The sequence below is a fragment of the Equus przewalskii genome, chromosome 18 (assembly GCF_037783145.1).
Source record: "Equus przewalskii isolate Varuska chromosome 18, EquPr2, whole genome shotgun sequence".
Classification (NCBI taxonomy): Eukaryota; Metazoa; Chordata; class Mammalia; order Perissodactyla; family Equidae; genus Equus; species Equus przewalskii.
The window spans coordinates 32,252,378-32,276,795 of record NC_091848.1 but is presented as its reverse complement, the minus strand read 5'-3'; the positions used below and the strand labels follow the sequence as shown (position 1 = coordinate 32,276,795).

At 36.4% G+C, this 24,418-nt stretch overlaps 1 protein-coding gene across 4 annotated transcripts in view; it reads right to left on the bottom strand.

Moving 5' to 3' along the window:
• The window catches only part of OPA1 (OPA1 mitochondrial dynamin like GTPase), an 84,795-nt gene that overhangs the window by 38,651 nt on the left and 21,726 nt on the right, over positions 1 to 24,418 (bottom strand). For all 4 annotated transcript variants that reach the window (XM_008534895.2, XM_008534879.2, XM_008534887.2 and 1 more), the window contains 14 exons: positions 21,008 to 21,061; positions 17,890 to 17,994; positions 16,107 to 16,193; positions 15,090 to 15,203; positions 11,614 to 11,694; positions 11,414 to 11,488; positions 11,026 to 11,097; positions 10,843 to 10,942; positions 10,371 to 10,501; positions 7,596 to 7,668; positions 7,430 to 7,502; positions 6,306 to 6,421; positions 5,356 to 5,420; positions 4,256 to 4,332 (listed from right to left, as the gene is read on the bottom strand). In XM_008534895.2, the coding sequence (XP_008533117.1) occupies positions 4,256 to 4,332; positions 5,356 to 5,420; positions 6,306 to 6,421; positions 7,430 to 7,502; positions 7,596 to 7,668; positions 10,371 to 10,501; positions 10,843 to 10,942; positions 11,026 to 11,097; positions 11,414 to 11,488; positions 11,614 to 11,694; positions 15,090 to 15,203; positions 16,107 to 16,193; positions 17,890 to 17,994; positions 21,008 to 21,061 (1,223 nt within the window). The remainder of the gene's footprint in view (positions 1 to 4,255; positions 4,333 to 5,355; positions 5,421 to 6,305; positions 6,422 to 7,429; positions 7,503 to 7,595; positions 7,669 to 10,370; positions 10,502 to 10,842; positions 10,943 to 11,025; positions 11,098 to 11,413; positions 11,489 to 11,613; positions 11,695 to 15,089; positions 15,204 to 16,106; positions 16,194 to 17,889; positions 17,995 to 21,007; positions 21,062 to 24,418) is intronic.

The following is a 24,418-nucleotide window of genomic DNA, read 5'->3' as shown; positions in this document are numbered from 1 at the left end:
TTCGGTTACAACCAGAAAACAAAAGAAAGAGTATAAGAAAAGGATATACCACTGAGGAGCAGAAGGACCGAGTCAATTTAGTCATGACATTAATGACAGATAATGGGAGAATTTTAGGAGCAAGTTGGAAGAAAAGAAGCTTGTCAGGGCCTCCTATTCAGATACAATTCTGAACACAAACTCAAGATTTCTGAAACATGAACAGAAGACTAGGATCCAGCCTCTGACCACCAGAGCTTTTCGCTGTTCCTGCCTCAGAACAGACATGGTCTGTTATCTCTTCCTAGGAGTCTGTGGGCGAGGAATCTACAGCCCAGGCACCCTTTTAAGACGACCATAACAAAATCCCAGACCACCACATCCTGACAGGCCTGCAGTAACTTTCTCAAAGAAGCCTGCTGCTTCCCAAACCTATCCTTACCGAGCCTCACCTGCCATTTCATCACCAAGCTGCTGTCCTCTGTCCAGACTCCCCCTGCTCCCCTCCCTCACAATAATTTTTATTGTGCCCCCAATACCCTGTGCCGTAGCAAACAAACCATTTTATATTCTTATTCTTTCCCTGTTCCTTGTATCTTCAAACCTTTCCTGGCTCTCCCTTACACACAGTGATTGTCCTCAAATTCTGCTGACTGGAAGCTGCTCATTAGGTGAATATGCTGTAGAGTCAGAAAATGGAAGCTGTGTTCCCTTCACCCCACAATCTCTCTTCTGGACCACTAGTCGTCAACTCTCATGGAAAGACACCTGTACTGTGAGGCCACTCCACCTGGTTTTACCAACTGCTACACTTACTTACACAGACCAATTCCCCAGCATACGTTCTTTGTGACTGTAGACTTCCTCTCTATCCTAAATTTTGCTATTATCCGGGGATAAAAACCACAAATATACAAAATACGATTAACATTATAGTTCTATTTATTACCCTCTTTATCTCCAGGAACTTTACTTATACTCCATTTTAATTAAAAATTGTTTCAAAATGGAAATTTCTTCTTTTAAAGCAGAAGATATGCTCCATTTAATAATTTTAACCAATCCAGAAAAAGTAAGAAGTCCTCCATAATTCCTCCTTCAGTAGATTATGACTATTCACTGCTCAATTTATCAAGAAAATTTAAAGCCTACATAAATATTTGTGTGTTTACAAAAGTGGATATTACACATACTGTTTTATACTTTTTTGAAACTTAAAGTATATTGTACATCGTATTCCATGTCAACATCCTATGTTTCCAATGGCTGCACAGCAATCCACTCTATAGATAAATCAAATATTATGTAATTCCAAATAGGAAACGTAAATTTTCAATTTTTTTACACTTACACACAAAACTGTGGTGAAGACTCTAGTGTGTTCATCTTTGTCAAACATATCTTCATTTCCATAGATTCCTAGCAATGTACTTATGGACATAAATGTACTCACTGTTTAATCGACTTGTCTTCTCCATTACTTACACATCCAATCACTAAATCCTGTCAATTATACCTTCTAGGTAACCTCTCAACTCAAAAATATCTCCTCTTCTCCATCTGCACAATCACTATTCAAGTTCAAGCTGCCATCACCTCTAATCTAGAATATTTCAACAGCCAACTGTCTCCTTGCTCACAGTTTTCTCCACCTGTAGTCCATTTTCCCTACTACAAAGAGCTTTCTAAAATGCAAAGCTGACCTAAACCTGTTCAATGGCCCTCACTGCTCATGGGATAAATTCCATGCTTCTGAACACGGATTGTAAGGTTCTTAATAATCTGTATTTTGCTTTCATTTACTGTTGTATCTCCTGCCTCTTGCCTCTTCCTGTGCTAAAGCCACAGGTAACCGCCTTCAGTGACCTGTGTCACCTTTCACACTCTCACCTCCTGGACTCTGCAATATTCCTCTCCTTGCCTTTACCTAACACCTATTCACCCTTTAGATCTCAGATTATGTGTCAGAAATCTTTTTGATTCCTCTAATCTGAGTTAGGGGACTCAACTGTGCATTCCCATTTTCTTTTCATTCTTTTAACGTCAACAAAATAAACTTAATATTTTTCGCCAAAAATTGAATGCAAGCCATGGTATCATTTTTTTAAAAAGTATATTTCTATAAATCCAGCCAGCCATCCTTCTAAACAACATATGAAAAAAAGACATACCTATAATCATGGTCACATAATGTTAATGATATATCAATATCTCCTGCTTAACGTGATTGATTCCTAATGATCAGGTATATTGTGTGAAAACGTTGAGAGCCTATTTCTCACTATAATGCATCATATGTCAAATCTAAATCCCCAATAACTTTCTGAAAATACCGTTAAAGTATAGTAGAATGTCTATAAGTAAATAAACTATCACATTAGGACACAAAATGCTTGTAACACTGCTTCCAGATAGCCAAATATAAATTACACAGTCCTGTGACTTAAATACGTATAAATGTCTTAGGCATAGATCCTAAAATATGACATAAGGCATATGCAGCAAAAAGATACTACCTAAGACAACATCAACTATATCACAAAAATAAAATGTTTTGGCTACAATGCAGCTGAATTCAATATGGCCTGAAGAGTTAAGATTAGGCCCTGCTATTTTGATCTATGTTTGTGTTAAGCCATAGAGCTTGAAAAAAAGAAGTTGATGAGAAGATACAGAATCATCTGATCCAGCCGCTCACAGAATAAATCTCTAGCAGCCAGATGTCCTAGTTCTCTGCCTTGCCTTCCCAATAGGCAAGCTGGCAAGACAGAAGTCTTGTCCCTTCACAATGCCCTTCAGCCACCTTGTGTTAAATAAATTAAATTTATCTTCAAGGCTCACTTTAGCACAGGTTTACTCTGATATCAGACTTGTTCTGTCCAAACAAAACTAACCATTCCATTTGATGATGCCAGAAATTTATAGAGGCACTACATTTTCCTCCCATAAATAGCATTCCTAGTTATTATAGTTTACAAATCACTTTGTGTATACATTATCTTCATACAACCTAGGAAGGCAAGTAGTAGTATATTCCTTTTGTGTATGTGTGTGTGTGCATTTCTACATGATCTATCTTGTGCAACTTCAAAAAGCCCCAGAACTGGCTTAAAATACAAATAATAGCAAACATAACAAGTTGTGTTTTATATATATCTGATTAATCAGCCAACAAGTATAGATAAAATCAGAATTCTTTTTTGGATAAGGAGAGGAGATTAAAAATAGGCATATTTTGACTACTTGAAGAGAAAACAGGGTTTACCACTGAGGAAGAAAGGGCACCAAATGGGGAAACTAGCAATGCTGAGTGCAAACTTCAGGTCTGGACACTACCGTCCAGGCTCAGTTTTGATCATCTTCAACTGACCAAACAGAAGAAGTACAGAAAATATTTATGAAGAATGGCAGTAAGGATAGTTCTGCTCCAAGAATAATAAATTCTTAAAAATACTACAGGCTTTATTAGAAAGATAATTTATGCACAAGGAATTTGTTAATTAAAATATGACTGCAGAAATTTCAAGGCTATTTATACAGAGTTTGCTTGAGGTACACAGAACCTATTTTGGTTACAGTGCCCCATTCCAACAAATTTAAGGGTGCCAAAATTTACATAAAACATAAATTAAAGGTGATAGCTTGCCTTGAAAGAGATTTGCATGAGCATTTTTCAAAAGGATGCATATACTTGCTATTTAAAAAAAATCTCAATTAGGATTCAATTTGAAATGTAATTTGTACAAAACATACTAGGCACATATAAAAAACATCAACTGTGTTCTTACTCAGAAATGAGAACTAGAAAATATACACTCTTCGTGCTTTACAAACCAATTTTCTCTATAGTTCATGATTAATCCAATAAGAGCAATCAGTTCTGATGGACTGTTTAACATTTATCTAAAGCACAATTTGATGAAACTTTTGCCCAATTTTACAGAAATCAAAATTATGTATTTATTAAGTATATGATAAAGAAAAGCCTAAGACAAATCAAGATTTTAAAAGAGCATGAAGAAAGCTATCTTTCAGAACATCTTTTCTGAAAGATACTTAATAAATATACAATTTATTGTACTTAAATACTTAATAGGTTAGTCTAGAATAGTGGTTAGATTTAGCAAACGGCATGTACGTTTATGTTCTTGCCTATTTACTAAGTGTTTTGGGGGATGAGCCAAGGCTACCATAAATCACTGCTTTATCAATCTAAATTTGAGTATTTCATTATAATTCCTACAGTAAAGTCTCTGGGAAAAGGTCAAATACTCACCAATGTTTTGGTGTAACCTGGCTCAGACTGATAACTTCATCGAGGATTTCATTTTTAGCTTTTTCAAATAGTTCATTCTAGACAATATAGATAGAAATAAGTAAGATTCTCATAAGATAGTCAATTTGCCCTGCCATGATTTTCAAAGATAATTAAAAGGAAGGCCTCTGACAGGCTAGTGGGCTGACCTTGGGTTTGAAGCATGCATGAGCAGCAAATAATGCTCTTCTCTTCTAGTCTTTCTTTTAGGAATGCCAATATTCAGATAAGGACAGAGAAACTGATATATGTCTACCTTATCCACTCAATTCTGAATGCAGCTTTCCACATTAACATTTGTTCAGATAAGTTTTTCACATAACAAATGTTATGTGAAAGTATCAGCACATATTAATTTAGTGTACTAGTAACCTGATGCTGTTTTATAACTGATGGCATTTTAAGTCCCACTAAATCAGTACATTTCTCCATGGTAAATGCTGAAAATTAAAAAAGTTGATGTATAATTTTTAAAAGTTTACATTAGATAAAATACATTAATTCTATAAGACCTTGAAAGAATATTTTTCACCTTCTCAGAAAACAATTTTTTGTCAGTTTGTGTGTGTTTTTGCCATGAAAGAGTCACCCTGAGCTAACATCTGTTGCCAATCTTCTTTTTTTTCTTTTCCTCCCCACAGCCCCCATACGTAGTTCTATACTCTATTTGTAAGCCCTTCTAGTTCTTCTATGTGAGCCACTGCCAAAATTGGCTGACGGGTGAGTGGTGTGGGTTCCATGCCTGGGAACCAAACCTGGGTCGCTGAAGCAGAGTGTGCCAAACTAACTGCTACGCCATCAGGGCTGGCTCAGAAAACATTTTTTTAACCTTGTTGTGACATCCTATGATCCCTACTTACTGTTTAGTATTATGTAATAAGTAATTTAAATTATTGTAGAAGAGAGAACTGCTCCTGGAAATGAATTCTTGCAGCTCTAAATTAGTAATCATGGTCAAAACCCAAGCAATCTAGCTCACCAGATTTTGCTCATCAACCAATTTTGTTAGAACACAATATTACATCAGATCTACACAAAATCATGAAGTACACAAATATTACCCGGTCAAGTTCTCGCAGGCGAGGATAGTTATTCTTCCACTCAGTTTCAAGGTTAAAACGTGTTGCTGAGGAAGAAACATATTCAAGTTTGAGGATTCTCTTTCTTTCCAGATGCAGTGGTCAAAGCCATCTTGCACATCTTCTGTATTAAGTTAATTTCTGAGTGTGCAGCTACGACTCCTGAATACTCTGGGGTCTCGACATCTCAGAATCTCATTACTGCAATCGTTTCCAAATTTATCTCCTTGACTCTAGTTCCTCCATTTTCAATCCACAAAACACACAGCTGAAGCAGTTTAGTACAGCTGCTAAGAGCACGGACTCTGGAGTCCTACCACCAAAATTCAAATCCTGGGTCTATTATCTATTCCTGTGTGATGCTGGGTGCATTACTTAGGTAAGTTACTCTGTGCCTCAGTTTCCTCTTCTGTAAAACAGGAATAATAATAATACTGACAAGGGTGCTGAGGAACCAAATGGGATAAACAGGTAGGCTTTCCAAGTGGGAAAAGGGAAGGCGGGTATATTCTCATCAAATGAAACTATGGAAGCAAAGCCGTGGAGCAGGAAAGTGTGGGATTCAGGAACTAGTACAGTGTAGCTGGAACACAGGCTGCTCTGCTTTCCAACACATTTCCTCTCTTCCCCACAAAAACAGGGCATCTGACTTCTCTACAGTTTACAAACCTCTTTCTCCCAAACACTACTACAAAGGTCCTAATCCGTTTAAACTCTGCAGTGTGCTCCCAGCAATGTTTCCCCAGAAAGGGAAAATCCTGTCGTTGTACAAGTGAAGATTTATGTTCTCCCCATTTTCTGCATATTATCTAATAGTAAATGAACTAAAAAGCAGCTGTTAAAGAAAGGGAGTAAAGAATCTGATGGATGCCTAAGGCTGCCAGCTAAAAGAAATGCTAAGTTTGTTTACTTATTTTAAAAACCCAACTTACCTTTGAAACTATCAGCCTGTTGTTCAACTGACTCTCGTACCATTTTCCAAAAGCAGTCCGACACAGCAAGGCTTAAATTTCTTGTAGTCACCTGGTGTGCCTTTAGCATGCTTGTCCTATTAAAAAATAATAAGAGCTAAAGTATATTAAAATGGGAAAAAGGGCAATACTATCAGTAAGTTTGAGAATGTGCTTATTATGACAATATGAGAATAGCCACTTAGACATTTTACACCAGCGTTGTCTGATAAAACTTTCTGTGATGAAGAAAATATTCTGTACCTGAGTTATTCCATATGGTAGTTACTAGCTACACAAGGTTATTGAGCCCTTGAAATGTGTGGCTAGTGTGACTGAGAAACTGAAGTTTTAATTTTATTTAAACATAGTGAGGGGGTAAGCTTAAACTGTTCCATTTCAAGAGACTCTCTACATATAAAATTTTAATATAACTCAGTTGCCTTTCAGCAATTCTATTTGGTTTTCTGCCAGTATCTTATTTTCTGTCAATTTCTGTCAATGTCTACTTAGGGATACCCCTTTGACATCCCCACTCCCCACTCCAACTTTCCCTAATACTGTAAGAGAAATGTGTACACATATTGATTTTTTTTTTTTTTTTTTAAAGATTTTTATTATTTCCTTTTTCTCCCCAAAGCCCCCCGGTACATAGTTGTATATTCTTCGTTGTGGGTCCTTCTAGTTGTGGCATGTGGGACGCTGCCTCAGCGTGGTCTGATGAGCAGTGCCATGTCCGCGCCCAGGATTCGAACCAACGAAACACTGGGCCGCCTGCAGCGGAGCGCGCGAACTTAACCACTCGGCCACGGGGCCAGCCCCACACATATTGATTTTTAAAAATCACTTTATGTGAAACTGCAGAGGTGCCGGTGGTGGTGTTCTGTGCCCACATCCCAGGAGGCGGTTCATTATGCCAGCCTGTATTGTACCACGTGATAAAGTGCTCCCAATTCTGTCAGAGTAGCTTGAGGACTTGCTTATTAGATGCAGACCACTATTTGGGGAAAATTCTGGAAATTCAATGTTAAACTAATGGCTAAAAAACTTTTAAGTGAAAACAATTTAAGCTATAAAATCTTGAAATAGTTAAACAAGATACCTACTTTAGGAGTTTTGAATTCTGAAAAAATTCTTCTTCATATTCTCTTATAGCTTCAATGCTTTCAGAGCTGTTTCCTAGGGAAAGAGGATGGTAAAGTTCTAAGAAAATTAATTTTTAATAGCTGAAAACAACAAAAACTGAAACTATAATAATCCATCTTTGCATACCTTTTCCTGTTACAACAGCAAAATAACCTAGAGCTTTCATTGGGAAGAGTTTTCCTTCAATTATCTGCTGAATCTATTTTTTAAAGTGGGAAAAACAAATGTGAGATGTAGGTTTATATAATTTTTTAAAGCAAAATATACTATTTAAAAAGCAAATTTAATGCTAAACATGTAAATTAAATATATAAATCTGTACAAAAGCTTAAAATGTACTTCAATTGTTATTTGAGGAAAAAATAAATACATTTAATTTTACCATACTAAAAAAAGTATTATTAAAACAAAAGTACCAAAATTAAAACTTGGAATGATGCACAGTGTTTTGGAGTCTGGGCTTAGTACGAATCCTGCTCTGCCACCTACTAGCTAAGTGGCCTTAAGTAAGTTACTTAACTTTTTCAAAACGATTGCTGAGAAGATTATATAAGATAGGATACTTAACACAGTGTGCCAGGCATGCAGAGCACTCAATAAATGGTAGCTACTATTATTATTTCCCCATATTCTTCTTTAAATACCTAAATTCTAACCAAGTTAGACTGCCTCTTTTTATTACTTTTTTTTTTTTTTTAAATATTTGGATCCTTTGGCTCTCAATTCTTTTAGGGTCAAAAATTCATTCCTAAATGTAATAAAAACTATGGACTCTATCTCCAGAAAACTGCAGATTTGCGGAGAGATCCATCATCCACACACAAAGTAAAAGAGTTCCCACTCCCAGAAGCCCATTCAGATTAATATTGAGGTAAGAATCCGTCCTCTACAGCAAGTTACAACCCTAAGAAACGAAAGGAATGAAGAGAGATGGGAAAGAGGCACAGAAATTTGCATCTACCTCACTTCTCCCATTCTGCATATCAGGACCAATACTGCCACAGTGGGCTTTACCATTAAAAATAAGGCACAGAGGAGGTCACGGAGGCTGTGAGGAAGAGAGTTAACACAGCAGGCCCAACACTGCTGTCCTTAGAAAGGCCTGCTTGTCCTTGGCTGGCATCTGGGAATTTAACTGGTAAACAATTCCCTACATTGATATAAAAATTTCCCTAAATACAGTGGTTCATTGTGCAAGCAATGTGGTTTATGCTGAACATCTGCTTTCCTTTGGGCGTCTGGAATTTTTGTACTTGAGGGGGCCTACATGAGCACCCCCAATAAAAAGCTCAGGTGCTGAGTCTCCAACGAGCAACCTGTTGCTGGGGGCAGTAAGCACATCGGTGTGACCCTACTCGGAGGGGACTCTTGGAAACTTGAGCCTGGTTTCCTCCAGACATCACCTCTTGTACATTTTCCCTTTGTGATATTGCTTTCTATCCTATCACTTTAACAAATCTTTGGTGTAAGTATGACTATGTGCTGAGTCGAGTCCTTCTAGAGAATCAGTGAACCTAGGGGTGGTCCGTCTTGGGAACCCCTGACACAGAGGCACAGTCCCAGAAAGTTTCAGGTGGAAGGAGAGAAATGTAAGCAGTAGTACGAGGGATGGGCCTTAGTCTGAAGTTGTTGTTCTATGGGGATAAAAATATTATAATAACAGATGACGGCCAGCACTTATATAACCCTTTTTTTGCCAAACACTATGTCAATCACTTTAAAACAAACTCATTAAACCTTTAACTCATTAAACCTTTACAACCTATGAGACAGTAGCATGAATATCTTTATTTCCAACAGAGAGGAAGCCTTAAGCACTGAAAAAGCTAACTTACCCAAGGTTTCACAGCTAGCAAATGGCAGAGCTGGGATCTGAAACCAATCTGGCTACAGACTCTGTCCTGTTAACCACTACTTTATGCCTTTATAATTGAGTAATGAGCATGCCCTAAATCAAGATTTGCACTCTACTAAGACTTACACACAATGTCTCCTTGAAATAAAGCTCTTCCCTTGTTACAGGAAGGGGGGGTGGGGTGAGACACTGAACACCATACGTAGAAGTCATACAATTTCAGAAAGGAAAGCACCCTAGAGATCAACTAGACTAACAGGTTGGATTGTGCACTGACTGGATGTGAAAAGAAAACAAGATCTGCCCAACAGCTAGTTGGTGGGGGAGCATAGCTAAGAATGCTGAGGCCCGAGACCCAATTCAATGCCTTCTCTACTATAAATATCTGCTATACAGTCTTCAGTCAGTTAAGAAAGGTAATGTTCATCTGAAAAAAGAAAAATAGCATATACATAAGGTCCAAGAGGAATCTACACTGTCACTAGTTTTACACTAATTTATGAAAATCAACTAAAAATAATTTAAAAAAAGAAACACCACAAATGAAGTTCATAACTGATTATCACTATACAAAATTTTTAAAATTAAATTAGAGTAAGCAACATTAGCAATTTAAGTATTTCCAAAGTGAACTACAGTTACGTGCTGTTTAACAATGGCGATACATTCTGAGAAATGATTTGTTAGGTAATTTTGCCATTGTGCAAACATCATAGAGTGTACTTACACAAACCTAGATGGTATAGCCTACTACACACCTAGGATATATGGTACTAATCTAATGGGACCACCATCGGATACATAATCCATCGCTGACTGAAACATCATTATGTGGCACATGACTGAAACTATCATTATGGAATTTTATTTATACCTCAAAATTGCACTTAAGTAATTTACTATAACTTTCCAATACTTTGTTTTATTCCATTACCACCTCTGATCAAGTAGAGTATTCCATAAAGAGTTTTTTTAACCAACCAGTCGCGGTCGCAGCTGGAGCTTACACAAAGACTGTTCTCTCACAGTAAAGAACTTGCCCTCACCCTGCTTGGGCTAGTCACATTCTTCTCTGCCAGGTCTACTTTGGTCAAAACAAATATCGTCCTTCTTCCATGAGGATCCATTTGACTGACCAAATCTGTAACAATGCTACGTTCAGCATCCACAGATCCATCTGAAAACAAAATGAAAAGTGACAGTGTAATAATCGCAAAATGGATTTTGAAAACATCTACAAGCTACAGCCTTGTGTCCACATTATAGTAAGAAAAATTTTAACACATTTATTTTAGTTATAAAAAGAAATTCTAGCCAATAAAAATTTCTATGATGCCTACAGTGAAATTTACAAAAATATTCCCAACTTCAATTCTATTTACTAATAAAATGCACAAGTAAGAGGAGGGAGTAAAACATATTTATCCTGTATGTTTATGTGATGTGTATATTTAGAGCAAGGCTTGGGTTGTTAAAGGAAGCATATCAGTGCAATGAAAATCTTGTGATAAGACTTACCTTGAATACATAGTATGATGGCATTAGGATTCTGCATATAAGCTTTGCTGATACTGAAAATAGTCTCCTTGGTGTCAGGTGCCATGCCTGATGTCACAGTCTTGAAGAAAAAGGTTTTAAATGTCATTATAAATGTTTTCCACAATAGGAATATGATAAAATACCTATTTTGTGTACACTTACATTAATCACACCTGGTAAGTCAACAAGCACCATCCTCTGTAGTCCAGGGCCTTTTACATTTAAGGATATGGTCTACTCAGAAAAAAAAAAAAAAAAAAATTAATATCGTGGGGCAGTTTGTTAGGAATTTTTTGCTGATATTCTGAAAATTCTATATCTCAAGCATCCAGATACAGTACTCAGAAAAATGTTATTCTTTTTCTGACTCTAAAAGTAATTATTCTAGAAAATTACCCAAAAAGTGATATATCATTTGGAATATTAAAAAAACAACTACATACGTATGGAACAGCTGCAATCTAAACATCAACGCCAGTATCATGCTTTATTTCAAAGTGTAAACATTGGATTTTCATAAAACACTGTTGAAATGAATTGCAACGCTTACCTCAGGGCTGACAGTACAGCCCTCTTTCACATTTTTCCTCATTCGGAGTTCTATTTCATGTCTCAATGCTGCAAGCTATTAATGCAAAACAACAAAATCCTAAGAAAATCTTCAGTTAAAAACATTCCATTTAATTGTCTTTTATAAGCTTTCACAGGTTGTAAAGTTACACACATGAACCTCCTATGAATTCTACTTACATCTTCCTCTTTGGTGAGATCAAACTCCCGAGAACTATCTTTAAACAAGGCCACATGGTGAGGACCTTCACTCAGAGTCACCTGAAATTAACAGAACATTGAGATTAATAATGCATTTACAATTCATATGAATTCCCCTAGCACTTACATGGTCTAGACAGCGCCACCACATTGCACAAATCCAGGTGTTCCTTCACACTACACATCAGCAGCATCCCTGGGGGCTGTCAACACAGATAAATACCAGGGGAGTAATGCGAACTGGGAAGAGACCAGCCTTGTCTGTTGCAAGGAAATCTGTCCATGCTCTACCCTCCTGCCAGAAGAAAGTTAACACTCCTTCCTGAAATACAACATCACCCAGAGCCACTACAATTAGGGTGCTGGTAACAAAGTAAAAAGGTAGGTTTACAATGTTTTTACAACTGATTATAGCACTTGATATGAGGTGTAAGCGGGTTTTTCCCCTCCCTAAATTAGAAGTATCCCAAATGCCCGGCAATAGTAAAATGGATCAGGCCAGCCCAGTGACATAGTGGTTAGGTTCGTGTACTCTGCCTTGGTGGCCCCGGGTTCGCAGGTTTGGATCCTGGGCATGGCTGGTCAAGCTACGCTGTGGAGACATCCCACATAAAACAGAGGAAGATAAGGGGTCGGCCTTGTGGCCAAGTGGTTGAACTTTCATGAACTCTGCTTTGGGGGCCCGAGTTCACAGGTCTGGATGCCAGGTGAGGACTCACTCCACTCATCAACCATGCTGTGGAGGCATCTCACATATAAAGTAGAGGAAGACTGGCACAGAAGCTGGCTCAGGGCTAATCTTCCTCAAGAGAAAAAAAAAAAGGAGGAAGATTGGCAATGGATGTTAGCTAAGGGCAAATCTTCCTCACAAAAAAAAGAAAGAAAGAAAAAAAATAGAGGAAAAGTGGCACAGACATTAGCTCAGCGACAGTCTTCCTCAAGCAAAAAGAGGAAGATTGGCAACAGATGTTAGCTCAGGGCCAGTCCTCCTCACCAAAAAAAAGTAAAATGGATCTATAAAGTGTGGTACATTCACCCAATACCACAGAGAAATTAAAAAGAAACTAGCTTCACACAACATGGTTGAATTCACAGTCAGATCCAAAACAGTGCTCTGCATGAGTCACATTGGACTGCCCAATACCCCTTTGCTATACTTATAAACAAACTTCATGTCTTGACAATTTTAGCCTCAGCCTCAGAGTCTCACTTTCTACCACTATTCGGGCCTCCATTCTTGGTGATTTCAATTTCCCAATTCTCCAAATACTCTATACCTATACCCACCAGCTGAACACAAAAGAAAAAAAATCCACAACCATACAGCTGCCCTTTAAATTTACGTCCAGAGACCTTAATGGGGACTTCAGCACAACTCAGTAATCCTAATTTCTCAAATTCCCTCATCAACTCCTTCCTGGAGTCACCATTTGCCTAGAAAAAACTCCACACTTTCCCTCCTGCTTCAAGCTTCAATATCTTCTCCCCTCTCTTTACTTAACAGCTGATGATCTAGCTTCTTATTTCACTGAGGAGTGGAAGCAATCAGAAGGAAGCTTCCACATAGCTTACTTCCTCGCCTCCAGTGGTAAATTCAGCCACCATTCTCAGTCTTCATCTTCCGTGACCTGGCAGCAGCAGTCGACCTCAGCTGCCCCTTCCTCCTGGATGTTTTCTTCACCTGGCTCCCAGGATACTGTTCTGGCTCCCTCCTCTCGCACTGGTTGCTCCTTCACAAGCTCTTGTTGTTTCCTCTTCCCTGAGCCTCTTAACGCTGGGAGTGCCGGGGAAGCAATCCTTCATCCTGTGTTTTCTCTGTCACTAGTCACTCCCTCTTTTAAGATCATGGCTTTAAATACTACCTTTAGAGACTTGATTATGACTCAATTTATGTCTCTAGCCCAGACCTCTCTCCAAACTTGTATATCCAAGTGCTTATTTGTTAACATCCCTCAGGCAAGTCCAAAACTCCTGATCTTCTTCCCCAAACCTACCTAGCTCCAGACTTCTCCATGTCAACCACAGCCTTTAATTCATTCAGGCCAAAAACCTCAGAGCATCCCGATGACTGACTCTCTCTCTCTCTCTCTCTCTCTCTCTCTCTCTCTCATTCCACATCAAATCTATCAAGAAATCCCATTGATTCCTCTTTCAGAACAGATCATAATCCAACCATTTCTTATCACTTTCACCACAACTTCCCTGGCGCAACTGTCACCTGGACCCTTCAATCGTCCCCCACCTGGTCTCTCTGGTTCTACCCATCTTGCCTGCATCTGTTTTCAACACAGCGGCCAGAGCAAGCCTTTTAAAAAGCAATGTTGTTACTCTGCCCAAAACCCCACAGTGGCTCCCCATCTATTCAAAATAAAAACCAAAGCCTACACAATGATCTACGAGCCCCTAATGACCTGCTTCCCCTTGCCCTCCACCATCCCTGACCTCATCACTACTACTCTTCACTCTGCTCTAGCCACACTGGCCTCGACCGCGAGAGCCACCTAACCACCTCAGGGCCTTGCGCTGACTCCCTGACAGAACACTCTGTTACATGATATCCACACGATCCTCTCCCTCACTGTCTGCAAGTCTTTGTTCAAATGTCACCTTCTCGATGCAGTCTACCAAAACCCTGGCACCCCCATTCCCTTTTCTTATTTGCATAACACATACCACCTCCTAATATACTATGTAAATTGGTTATTTATTATGTTTATTATTTATTGTCCGTCTCCCTCTACTAGAATATATCCTCCATTATGGCAAGGATCTTTGTTTTGTTTACCAACACACTGCCCAGAACACTGCGGCATGTATTAAGCACTCAATAAATATTTGTTGAAAGACTCTAGCCACAGACTTTCTTCCTGTGACGATGCCTGAATCGTCAGTGCTTCTAAAGACAGACAGCTTGTTCAATGACTCCCAGCCTCTGCCGCCTCAATGACTTTGATCTTGCAACTGTCCCCTCCCTCTCGCATCATCATTTTTTTTTCTCAACTAGACCATTACAATCAGCATATAAGTATCTTTAAAAACCTTCCCTTGTCCCAATATATTACAACTGCTACTGACGCATTTCTCTACTCTTTTTTTACAATAAACCTAGAGATGATTTATATTTACTGGCTCCACTTCCAATATTCTCATTCTCTCATTCGGCCTCTCATTTATCTTATTCAGAACAAAATCCCAAGGCCTAATGACAGCTCAGTACAGCAAGGCCTCCCACTGCACCTCTGCCCTCCCCTCCCACTGCTCTCCCCTCCGTACTCAGCTCCTGTTACACTGGCCTCCTGGCTGTACCTCCCACTGATTTCTACAATAGAAATCACTGCAAATGCTATATATCAGTTCTTTCTCTAGTTAAAATTCTTTATTTCAACACAATGATCAAAGCTCCCTGAAGCGATTACTCGCCTGAGGAGCTTCATTCGGATGACCCATTTTCTCACCTTCACTGGAGAACGCGTCATCATCTCCCCAGATCCTCGTGGGAATATCCGTGCTTGGGCAATCATTTCCAACACACTAGTTTTTCCAGCACTCTGATCTCCAACCACAACCACCTTACCACAAAACAAACAACATTTATTCTTAACTTCGATACTAAATTAAATTTAAATAGATTTGGGATGCTGCTCTGAGATTTTTTAGTCTTTCAAAACACCAAGTTAAAAAAATATATTTTAAAATATCATCTATAAAAAAACAATTGATACAGGTATACACATGGAAAACATAAACAACAAAACATTAATTGGATCCAATGTTCATAGCCAAATTTTTATTTAAAATTTGTGCTAATTTAGGGCCGGTCCAGTGGCACAGCAGTTAGGTTTGTGTGTTCCGCTTCGGCCGCCCGGGGTTTGCTGGTTTGGATCCCAGCAACGCTTGGCAAGCCATGCTGTGGCAGGCATCCCACATATAAAGCAGAGGAAGATGTGCACAGATGTTAGTTCAGGGCCCGTTTTCCTCAGCAAAAAGAGGAGGATTGGCGGCAGATGTTAGTTCAAGGCTAATCTTCTCCAAAAAATAAAAGGAAAAAAAACCACTTGTGCTAATTTAAACCACTATTTCTAAAATCAGATCATTAATGTTCCACAAATCATTTCCATTGCTAGTCTACTCTTTACAAAGACATTTTCAATACTATGAGGTTAAATGTCACTCATGTGCCTAACTTAATCCACTGTTCAGATATTTTAATATCACGAATATTATGAATACATAATGCCAAATATCTGATAGCCTTCCTTCATTACACATAAATACAGTCAAACAACATTCAATGCTAAGACATCACTCAGAACACATGAATAAACGTTATATAGCAAAATCTACTATGTCATTATCCACATCTATTGTGTATATACTTGTGTGTATGCGTATAATAACACATTTAATTTTTTCAGAACCTAGTGTTTATTTTGCTAATGGGCAAGTTCACTGGGTATTAATTTTTCACTTACCCTTGGCAGATGATCTTGAGTATTATAACTGGCATCATAATCAGACAGAACATCAAGAACTTCAGAATACATGTCAATCAAAGATTTCTATAAAATTTAAAAAATTAACAAAGCAGTGAAAACATTTAAAAAAAAAATACCACAGATGCATCAAGAGAAAAAAGGCTGATAAATTCAAAATGTTTTTCTATAATCACTATTTTTTTAATTATACAAATACATTATTATAGTAAAAAGTAAAACAGTAAGAATAAAATTCCATTTCTTCTTATCTAATTGATCTAATTTAGAAATATATCGATTTACTAAAGTACATTAATTCAGGATTTCCTAACCTTCTAATGAATTGGTCAAAGAGGGAAGTTATTATTTAATACTGAAGAGCTAACATTACATGCCCAACAAAGGAAAACCACTAACACCAAAAAGGCCAAACAAGGGATCAGGTGACCAAGTGAAAGGAACTTGACCTCTACCAAGTTTTCTGTGTGTGTGTCAGAGAGAGGGAAGAAAAAGAGAAAAGGAAAGGGAGACAGACTGAAGAAAGGATAAAAGTAGAGAAAGAATCACCAAAAAGGCTGCCACGTCCCTAATAATGATCAAGCGTGCTCTGACAACTGGGCAGACTATAACGTGAGCATCAGGGGCAGATATCCTGTATTCTTTCTCTCAGTAGAATCAGGATTGAACATGGTGCCTCGTACACAACAAGCTTCAAGTACATATTTGATGAATAAAGGAACAAATAAACAGGCCTGGGAAAAGAGGCTACTATGAAGCATTAATTACTAAAGATAAGTTTTAATGCGAGGTAGGAACAAAATGAGAGCCTATGATTCCTTTCATCTCTTAACACCTAGAAATAATTAAATGCAAAGCAACTGTGTCCCATCCACCTAAAAACAAACAAAAAACTTTTCAAATTTTCATTACCATTTTATTTTATGAGAGAAAATACTGTTTCTGAGGTCAACTCTCAACATACATAAACACTTGGACATGACTTTTCTCAGCTGACATGTGTGACTTGTAAACAAAGCCATACTATTCATTTGTCTTACGCAGTCATGATTTAGAGTCAGAACTACTAACACATGTTGGTTAAACTAGAACTATATTTCTTTGGACCTTGGCTACAGAATGGATGTGCCATGACTTAGTGCAGTTTTACTAGACATAAATTCTGTTTACCTATATGAGATTTAAGTTAAAAGGCTGACTTCAATTTAATTTAGCACATACAGCTTGGTTTAGTGTGGGGGGGATAGTAAGATTTAATTTACTGATAATGGTTAATTACCAATGTGCTGATAACAATACCAGCATATGCTTTTTCAAAAATTCTTTAAATGCCTAAGGAATCGTCCAGAAGAAAATGTTCACTCTTTGAAAAAGTAGCCTAACCATTCAATAGAAATACAAGTAAGGCAGTGATGATAAGTCATATCTAAATGTCTATCAATTCACAATTCTGATTTTATAGCCATAGAAATTAAATAAGCCTAAAGATAAACTAGGTATTTCAGAAAAATAAACTGATTCACGAGAAATGACTCTTATAAGTATAAAGATTTTATGGGCATAGTATAAAACAAATGTTTGGAGACTACAATTTGTGAAATGTTTAACATAGGAAGAGATCTCCCTATCTCCCAAAGAAATCAGGTTAGAAAGAGAAGGATGACAGAACATTTTACAGTTCCTTAAAAATTGGTATTGATGAATGCACAATGTAAAGTGGCAAAGTTCTGAGAATTACCAAATTACGATAAACTTAAAGTACCTTAAGCTTTCTATGATGGATGCCTTTATCATCTTTCTGCAACACTAATTTTCTCAATTCTTTGTTCTCCTTTTCTAACCGTTCCAAGATTCTCTGGTACTTTAACTGCAACAAATAATACACATAACTATGTTAAGAAAAAGGTTAATAAATAACACTTATTAAGTCTAAATTACAGTTTTCCAAAAGTTGTATGTCTCGACTAACTTAAAATGAATTATTTCATTTAAACAGTTCCTATGAAAATGTTGAGAGGACAGAATAAATTATGAATATTATCTCATACAAATGGTGAAATTCATTATAGTTTTCTACTATAAATTGGCATTTTTGGAAAATTCTTCATTGTTTACATTGAAGACATTAAATTATTTAAAATACCAAAAACGTAACGTAAGAATTTAAAGAAGCAAGTTCTTAAGTACACCCTATGAAGTAATATTTTCTATCATATCAAAATTTTAAACCTTCGTTTCAGGGACATTTGACAAAAATTCAAATTCTTCCCATTCCCCACGTTATTTACTGTTTTGATTAAAACGCTATGTTATAAAATAATACTAGCTAGCAGTACCCAAGCATGTATCGCATGACAGGCTCTTTACTAAGGGTTTCACCCGCATTAGTCCCTAAGGCATCCCCGGAGGCCAAGGCTGTACGATTAGGAACCTCCAGTTAGGAAGGCTTCGTAGCCTGACCAAAATCAGAGTTTGGAATGTAAGTCTGAGTCAAAGGCTTAAATTTCCAAGTTTTGGTAAGTTTCCGTGGCCAGAGACTACACATTAATTTTTGACATATTGATAGAAAAGCACTTAAAGAAGACTAACACGCTTAGACAGGCCGTTTTTGTGAAAGTAGAGGCTTGGCTACACACATTTCTTCTCAAATAAATTTTGTCCTTTGCTAATTGGCCTTCTCAGTTTTTACACTATGATTTCTTCTCTAAACATTAACAATGTTCAGAAAACTATCAAGAATTACTCCTTCCTACAACCAGCAGAATGTTTATGTCCAATTTATAATATCATGCCTTTAACAACAGAAAATATTTCTTAGAAAATTTTTTAGGTTGTTGTAATTTTCCAAGAACAAAGTAAATAACAGGGAATCATAGTTCTATCTTCAGAGAATGTTCAACTTAAGCCAAATTAAACAAAAACATTATGTAGATGAACCATATAGTATGAGACAGGGAGAACTGTAGGCCTGATTCTACTACAAACATATAACTCATTCATTTATATGTAGTAATAGTATATACAACACAAGTCTGGTAGTATCTAAGAATGAGATCCTTGCTGTCTAATATGGCAGCCACTAGCCACATGTTGCTATGGAGCACTTGAAACAGGGATAGTCTGAATCAAGATGTGCTGTTAACTGTAAAATACACACATATGTCTATGATTCAGTAAATAAATATAACATCTCATGAATATTTTTCCATACTAATTACATGTTGAAATAATACTATTTGGGATCTATTGGGTTAAACAAAATATAGTACTAAAATCAATTCCACCTAATTCTTCCTCCCCCCCTCTTTTTGTTGGTGAGGAAGATTGGCCCTGAGCTAACATCTGTACCTATCTTCCTCTATTTTACATGGGATGTTGCCACACCGTGGCTTGAGGAGCAGTGCTAGGTCCGTGCTGGGGATCCAAACCTGTGGAGTCCAGGCCACCAAAGTGGAGTGCATGAACTTGACCAGTACGTCACCGGCCCGGCCTTCTTTTTCCCATTTTTAATGTAAAAATTTACAATAACACATGTGGCTTGCATTATATTTCTATCGGACATCACTGATATAGATAACCCCATAGTTTATTATATCAATTCTCCATACAGTGTTTGTGTTAACGCCCAGTAGTTAACAACTGCAACTGCAAAAGTTGAAGGGTTGATAACAATGGATATATAAGGGTGGCAGGATTTCCAATGGCTCATTTCTTTGTAACTATGGGGTCTACATTTTCTGGGGATGGAAACTTTCTTTGGTACAGGTGCCAATCTATAGCCATCTTGCACAGATGGGCTACTGGGCCATCCTCCAGAGCTCTAGACCAGTAATTCTCAAACTTAGGGATGCAGCAGAATCACTTGAGGGCTTTTAAAAACAACGATTTGTGAGTTCTACTCCCAGAGTTTCTGATTCAGTGGGTCTGGAATAGGCCAATAATTTGCATTTCTAACAAGTTCCCAAAGGATACTGATGCTCCTGCTCCAGAGACCACACTTTGAGATCAGTGGTTCTTAAACTCTGGCTGCAGACCGGAATCACCTGGCTGGGAAGTCTTAAAAATATATGTGGTGCTGCCCAGAGCACAGGCGATTCTAACATATAGCCAGCTATGAGAATCAACACACAGATATTAAGGAAACCTCTGACCCAAAATATACTAGTTGTTTAACTTCATCTAGATTGTCCCTTGTATTTTTTCTCCCTAAGAAGAGAGACCCAAGATAATGTCTTTTTAACTTAAAAAAAAAATAACTTCTTAATTACTGCGTATCATTGTTATCTATACAGAATAACTAATGACTGAGTGGGTGACAAGGCAATTTTACACTAGAATGTTACCTACCTGTTACATTGCACAGAACAATAGGTCTTTAAAATAATGATAATTTCATCATCAACTGTGAGAGAATAGCTTTTCACAGTAGTGTCAATAATACTTTTAGAAGTTATTATCTGATTGGTTTTGGGCTTTAGAGAAGCAAAGAGAAAAGTTCCTGCGGGTAGACTCAACTCCAATTTCTTTAAGTGATACTTAAATCTCTTAGCCTACTCAGTGTAAAAATGCAGGCACAGGTTTACAGAAGGACAAGCCACTTTTCCCCATTTTTTTTTCTGTGGTATTTTTCCTTAAAATTAGAATCACAAGGTTCACTCAAAAATAGGTTTCTACACATAAATGAGTTAACCACACTTATCAAGTTCCTTCCTTATTCCTTATTTCTCAATTAGCCTTTCCATTTTTTGCATCTATTGATAATAAGGTTCTATCACTAAACCATTCCAAATTTTGCTTTGTTAAAAAACTAGTTTCACATCACCAAACTTACATGAAAGTATAAGAAAAAGTCTCTGGGTTTTTTTACTCATCAGAATTACCTGAGTATGCAGAAGTTCTTCTTGAAGTTGGTCAATTTTCTCTTTGTCTGACACCTAAATATTTAAAATAAATTAATTTTATTTGGTTTACATAGAATGTTAAATTTTCTAAAAAGTATTTTTAAGAGTAAAAATTACTGGCTTTATATACATAGTAATCAAAACAAATTTTAAATAAAATAATTATTTAAGAAAGTAAAAAAATCTGTATTCATCAATAAAAATAGCACATCAAAATTTTATATTACTTAAAAAGCAATCATTTCCCTGTTACCATTCTAGTCATTTCTTACAAATGATTTGTTAGAAAACTAAGAGATCAAACATCTGGTGACTGTATTCTTCATAGGCTGGTTTGTACTCAAGCACAGGCACTTGGATGCTTGGAGAAATAAAGCACTGATATCCCTAAGAACTGTGTTTTGGGGAGTCAGACATGTTATCATTTACAGCTAGTGAAAAAGCTCACTGGTCATAGAGTATCTTTAAAGAAAATATTGTCCATTTCTACTCTTTGAAGCAGGGAAGTGTTTAATAAATGCAAAGAACAACTTGCATTTTCAGAGCTTTAAGTGGAGCCAGATACTTGTTTTTAAATTCAGTTCCAGCGCAAGATTGGCTAACCCATAATACAGAGAATGCATCAGTATCAATGAAGTCAAATAAAGCAACTAAAATTGATTTGAACATAAGATAAAAGTAGGATAAAATCCACAGGTATTGTGGAAACTACTTCAAATTGTTACTAATGCTAACAGTTCTAAAATATCCAAAAACAACAAAGAACTTTACTGTATAACAGGCTTTAAAGTAGTCACAATACAATTCTAAATATGTAATACAATGATGTCATTTATGACAAATCCACATTAACTTGACTCTTGCGTGAGGTGCCGAAGTTGTCATCCTCAGTCTTTCAAAATAATTGTCTAATTTCTGACAATCAAAATTTGTAAACATGAATTTATTTCACAGAGACAAAAATCAAGTTAAAATTCATGTAAATCTTTGTTCATCTTCATTCATTGGCTATTTAAGAAATCAAGATTATCATGATAGCAAATATATATGAAAAAATTTTAAATGATTTGCTTATTGAGGTAGATATTAATAAGTCTTATCCATGTAATAAAAAGTTATTTTGAGATTTTAATTCCTACTTCCAAATACTTTCTCAAAAATTTCCTCAAATTTATTTTAAACAAAAATGACAATGCTTGCTGGAAACAAGAGGTACATATTTTTTTCCCTTAAAAGCCTATGCCTAAAAATCTCCAAATATGACATAGTAATTATAAAAAAGATAATATAAAAGAAGTTTTGTTTTACTGTTTTCTCATTCCACATAGCAAGCAGACTTGTAGATAGAAGCTTTTTTCATTTGACTATGTGTTTCTGAAAAATGGACAAGAATTATTAATAGTCTCCTAAAATTGAGAAAACAAGCAAGTTGGGAAGGAGCCCACAACCCAAACAACAAAATCTGAAGGCTAATGAAGAAACAAATAAGTCCATATTTTGATCATATGGCATGTCATCATACTGTAATAATGTGGTCATAAAAACTCTGTTATGCAGATTAAATTCCTAATTCATTTTAAAAGGTACTTTGATTTACTCTGTTCCATTAAATATTCATCCAATGGCAGCTAAATTAGTATGAATTGTATAAATAGTATTAGTATAAACTGTTTTAGTTTTGAACGTGAATATTTAACGATTTTGTGCGTATATCTTAAATTACAATAGAAAATTCAACATTACTTTAAATTTGGGGCAATAATTAAGAAACTAATACAATCACACAAAACAGTTAGAATGTTTACTATAAGCCAAAGGCTATAAAAGATTAACTTAGTAATTTGGTAAATAAAAAGGGTATATAAAAAGTTAAAATAATAATGTAAGGTTATTAGAATAATATAAGTTTATTAGAACTACAACCTTTATGCTAATATTAGTATTTAGTAATCATGACTGTTAAGATTTTTATGAGTATTTAGATTTATCATTTGTCCTTCTGGGATGATTGTTAGGAATAACTCATGCATAGTTTTACCAATATACTTCCTATCAGCTAGTTTAATGGAACATCAAAATTAATATTGTATTAAAAGATAGGTAATGGAGTCAAGAATTAGATCTAATATTTTCTAGGAAACAAGATGAAAACCTTAAGGTTTACAAAATAAATATTGAAGATTAATGAGAAGATACTTTGACATTTTCTTAAGAGAAAAGAACATGCTGTTTTTAATCTGTCACATACAAGGTCTTAACTAGCAATTTGGGAATATTTTATTTTGATGTACTTTACTGGTAAAATTCAGCTACTTATGACAAGAATAAGTTCTTGTCCTGTAGTTTAATTTATTCAGTTTGCATAATGAAATTAACTTAAAACTCACCCTGACAGAAATGGGTATCAATGGCCTTGAAACCAGAGCTTTTCTACAATTCCACAGCTGTGAAACTGATGGAGAAAGAGCGGAATCCTCCGCAGAAACAAGCTAAAGCTGAAAGAGAAAAACCTTTACTAGCTCCTCACAAAACCAAGCCTGATTTTAAAATTTTAAGTATTTTTTCCTACTAAGGCACTGTGGCCATTCTGAAATACCTATATATATATAAAGACTGGTAAAAATTTCTATGTATGTGTACGTATTCCTGGGAGGCAAAACTACCACTGGCAGTTTTAATCTACTGTCGCTTGCATGAGCTCCTTTGCTCAGAAGATACAGGGAAAATTTATTAGCTGCTACTAGCAAGATATAAAAAATGAAGAATTCTTAATATTTTCAAGAGGGTAAGGGAGAAAGAATGATTAAAAAGGAACAAAAAGTAGCTGTGGTTTTGTACCTCAGGTACTCAAATGCCTGGAATGATAAAAATCTCATGAATTAGGATTTTGATCCTTATGACAGTGAAGGGCTGATAACTTAGCTGTGTACTGACTACAGGGAGAGAAGGGGCTAAGAAATAGCAAGAAACTATCCATCAGGATAGTACGGGGAATGATATTGTTATAGAAGAGCAAAAATTGTTTTTAAAATCCCATTTACTTTTGCACAAGGTAACTCCAAAGTGGGCAGGAATAAGCCCTTTTTGGTGCTCCATTAAGTATGCCTTAATAAACCAAAGGGAAGGAGATACAGTCCTGTGAGTCATTAGGGGAAAGGGAGGAATAAAAGGGTTATATGGATAATCCAATAAATATTAGAAATATGAATGATATCTCTAAGCCTGAAAAAAGGTTAGTAAAGTAAGCCTCAAATGAACATTAACCTTTGGCAATGTAGAAATTGACCAGTATTCACTATTAATATCCCTTAAACCATTTGATTCAAGAGCATACCGATAATCTTAAACCACATCTTAGAATCTTTTAATGGCAGATCTATGGGACTTATT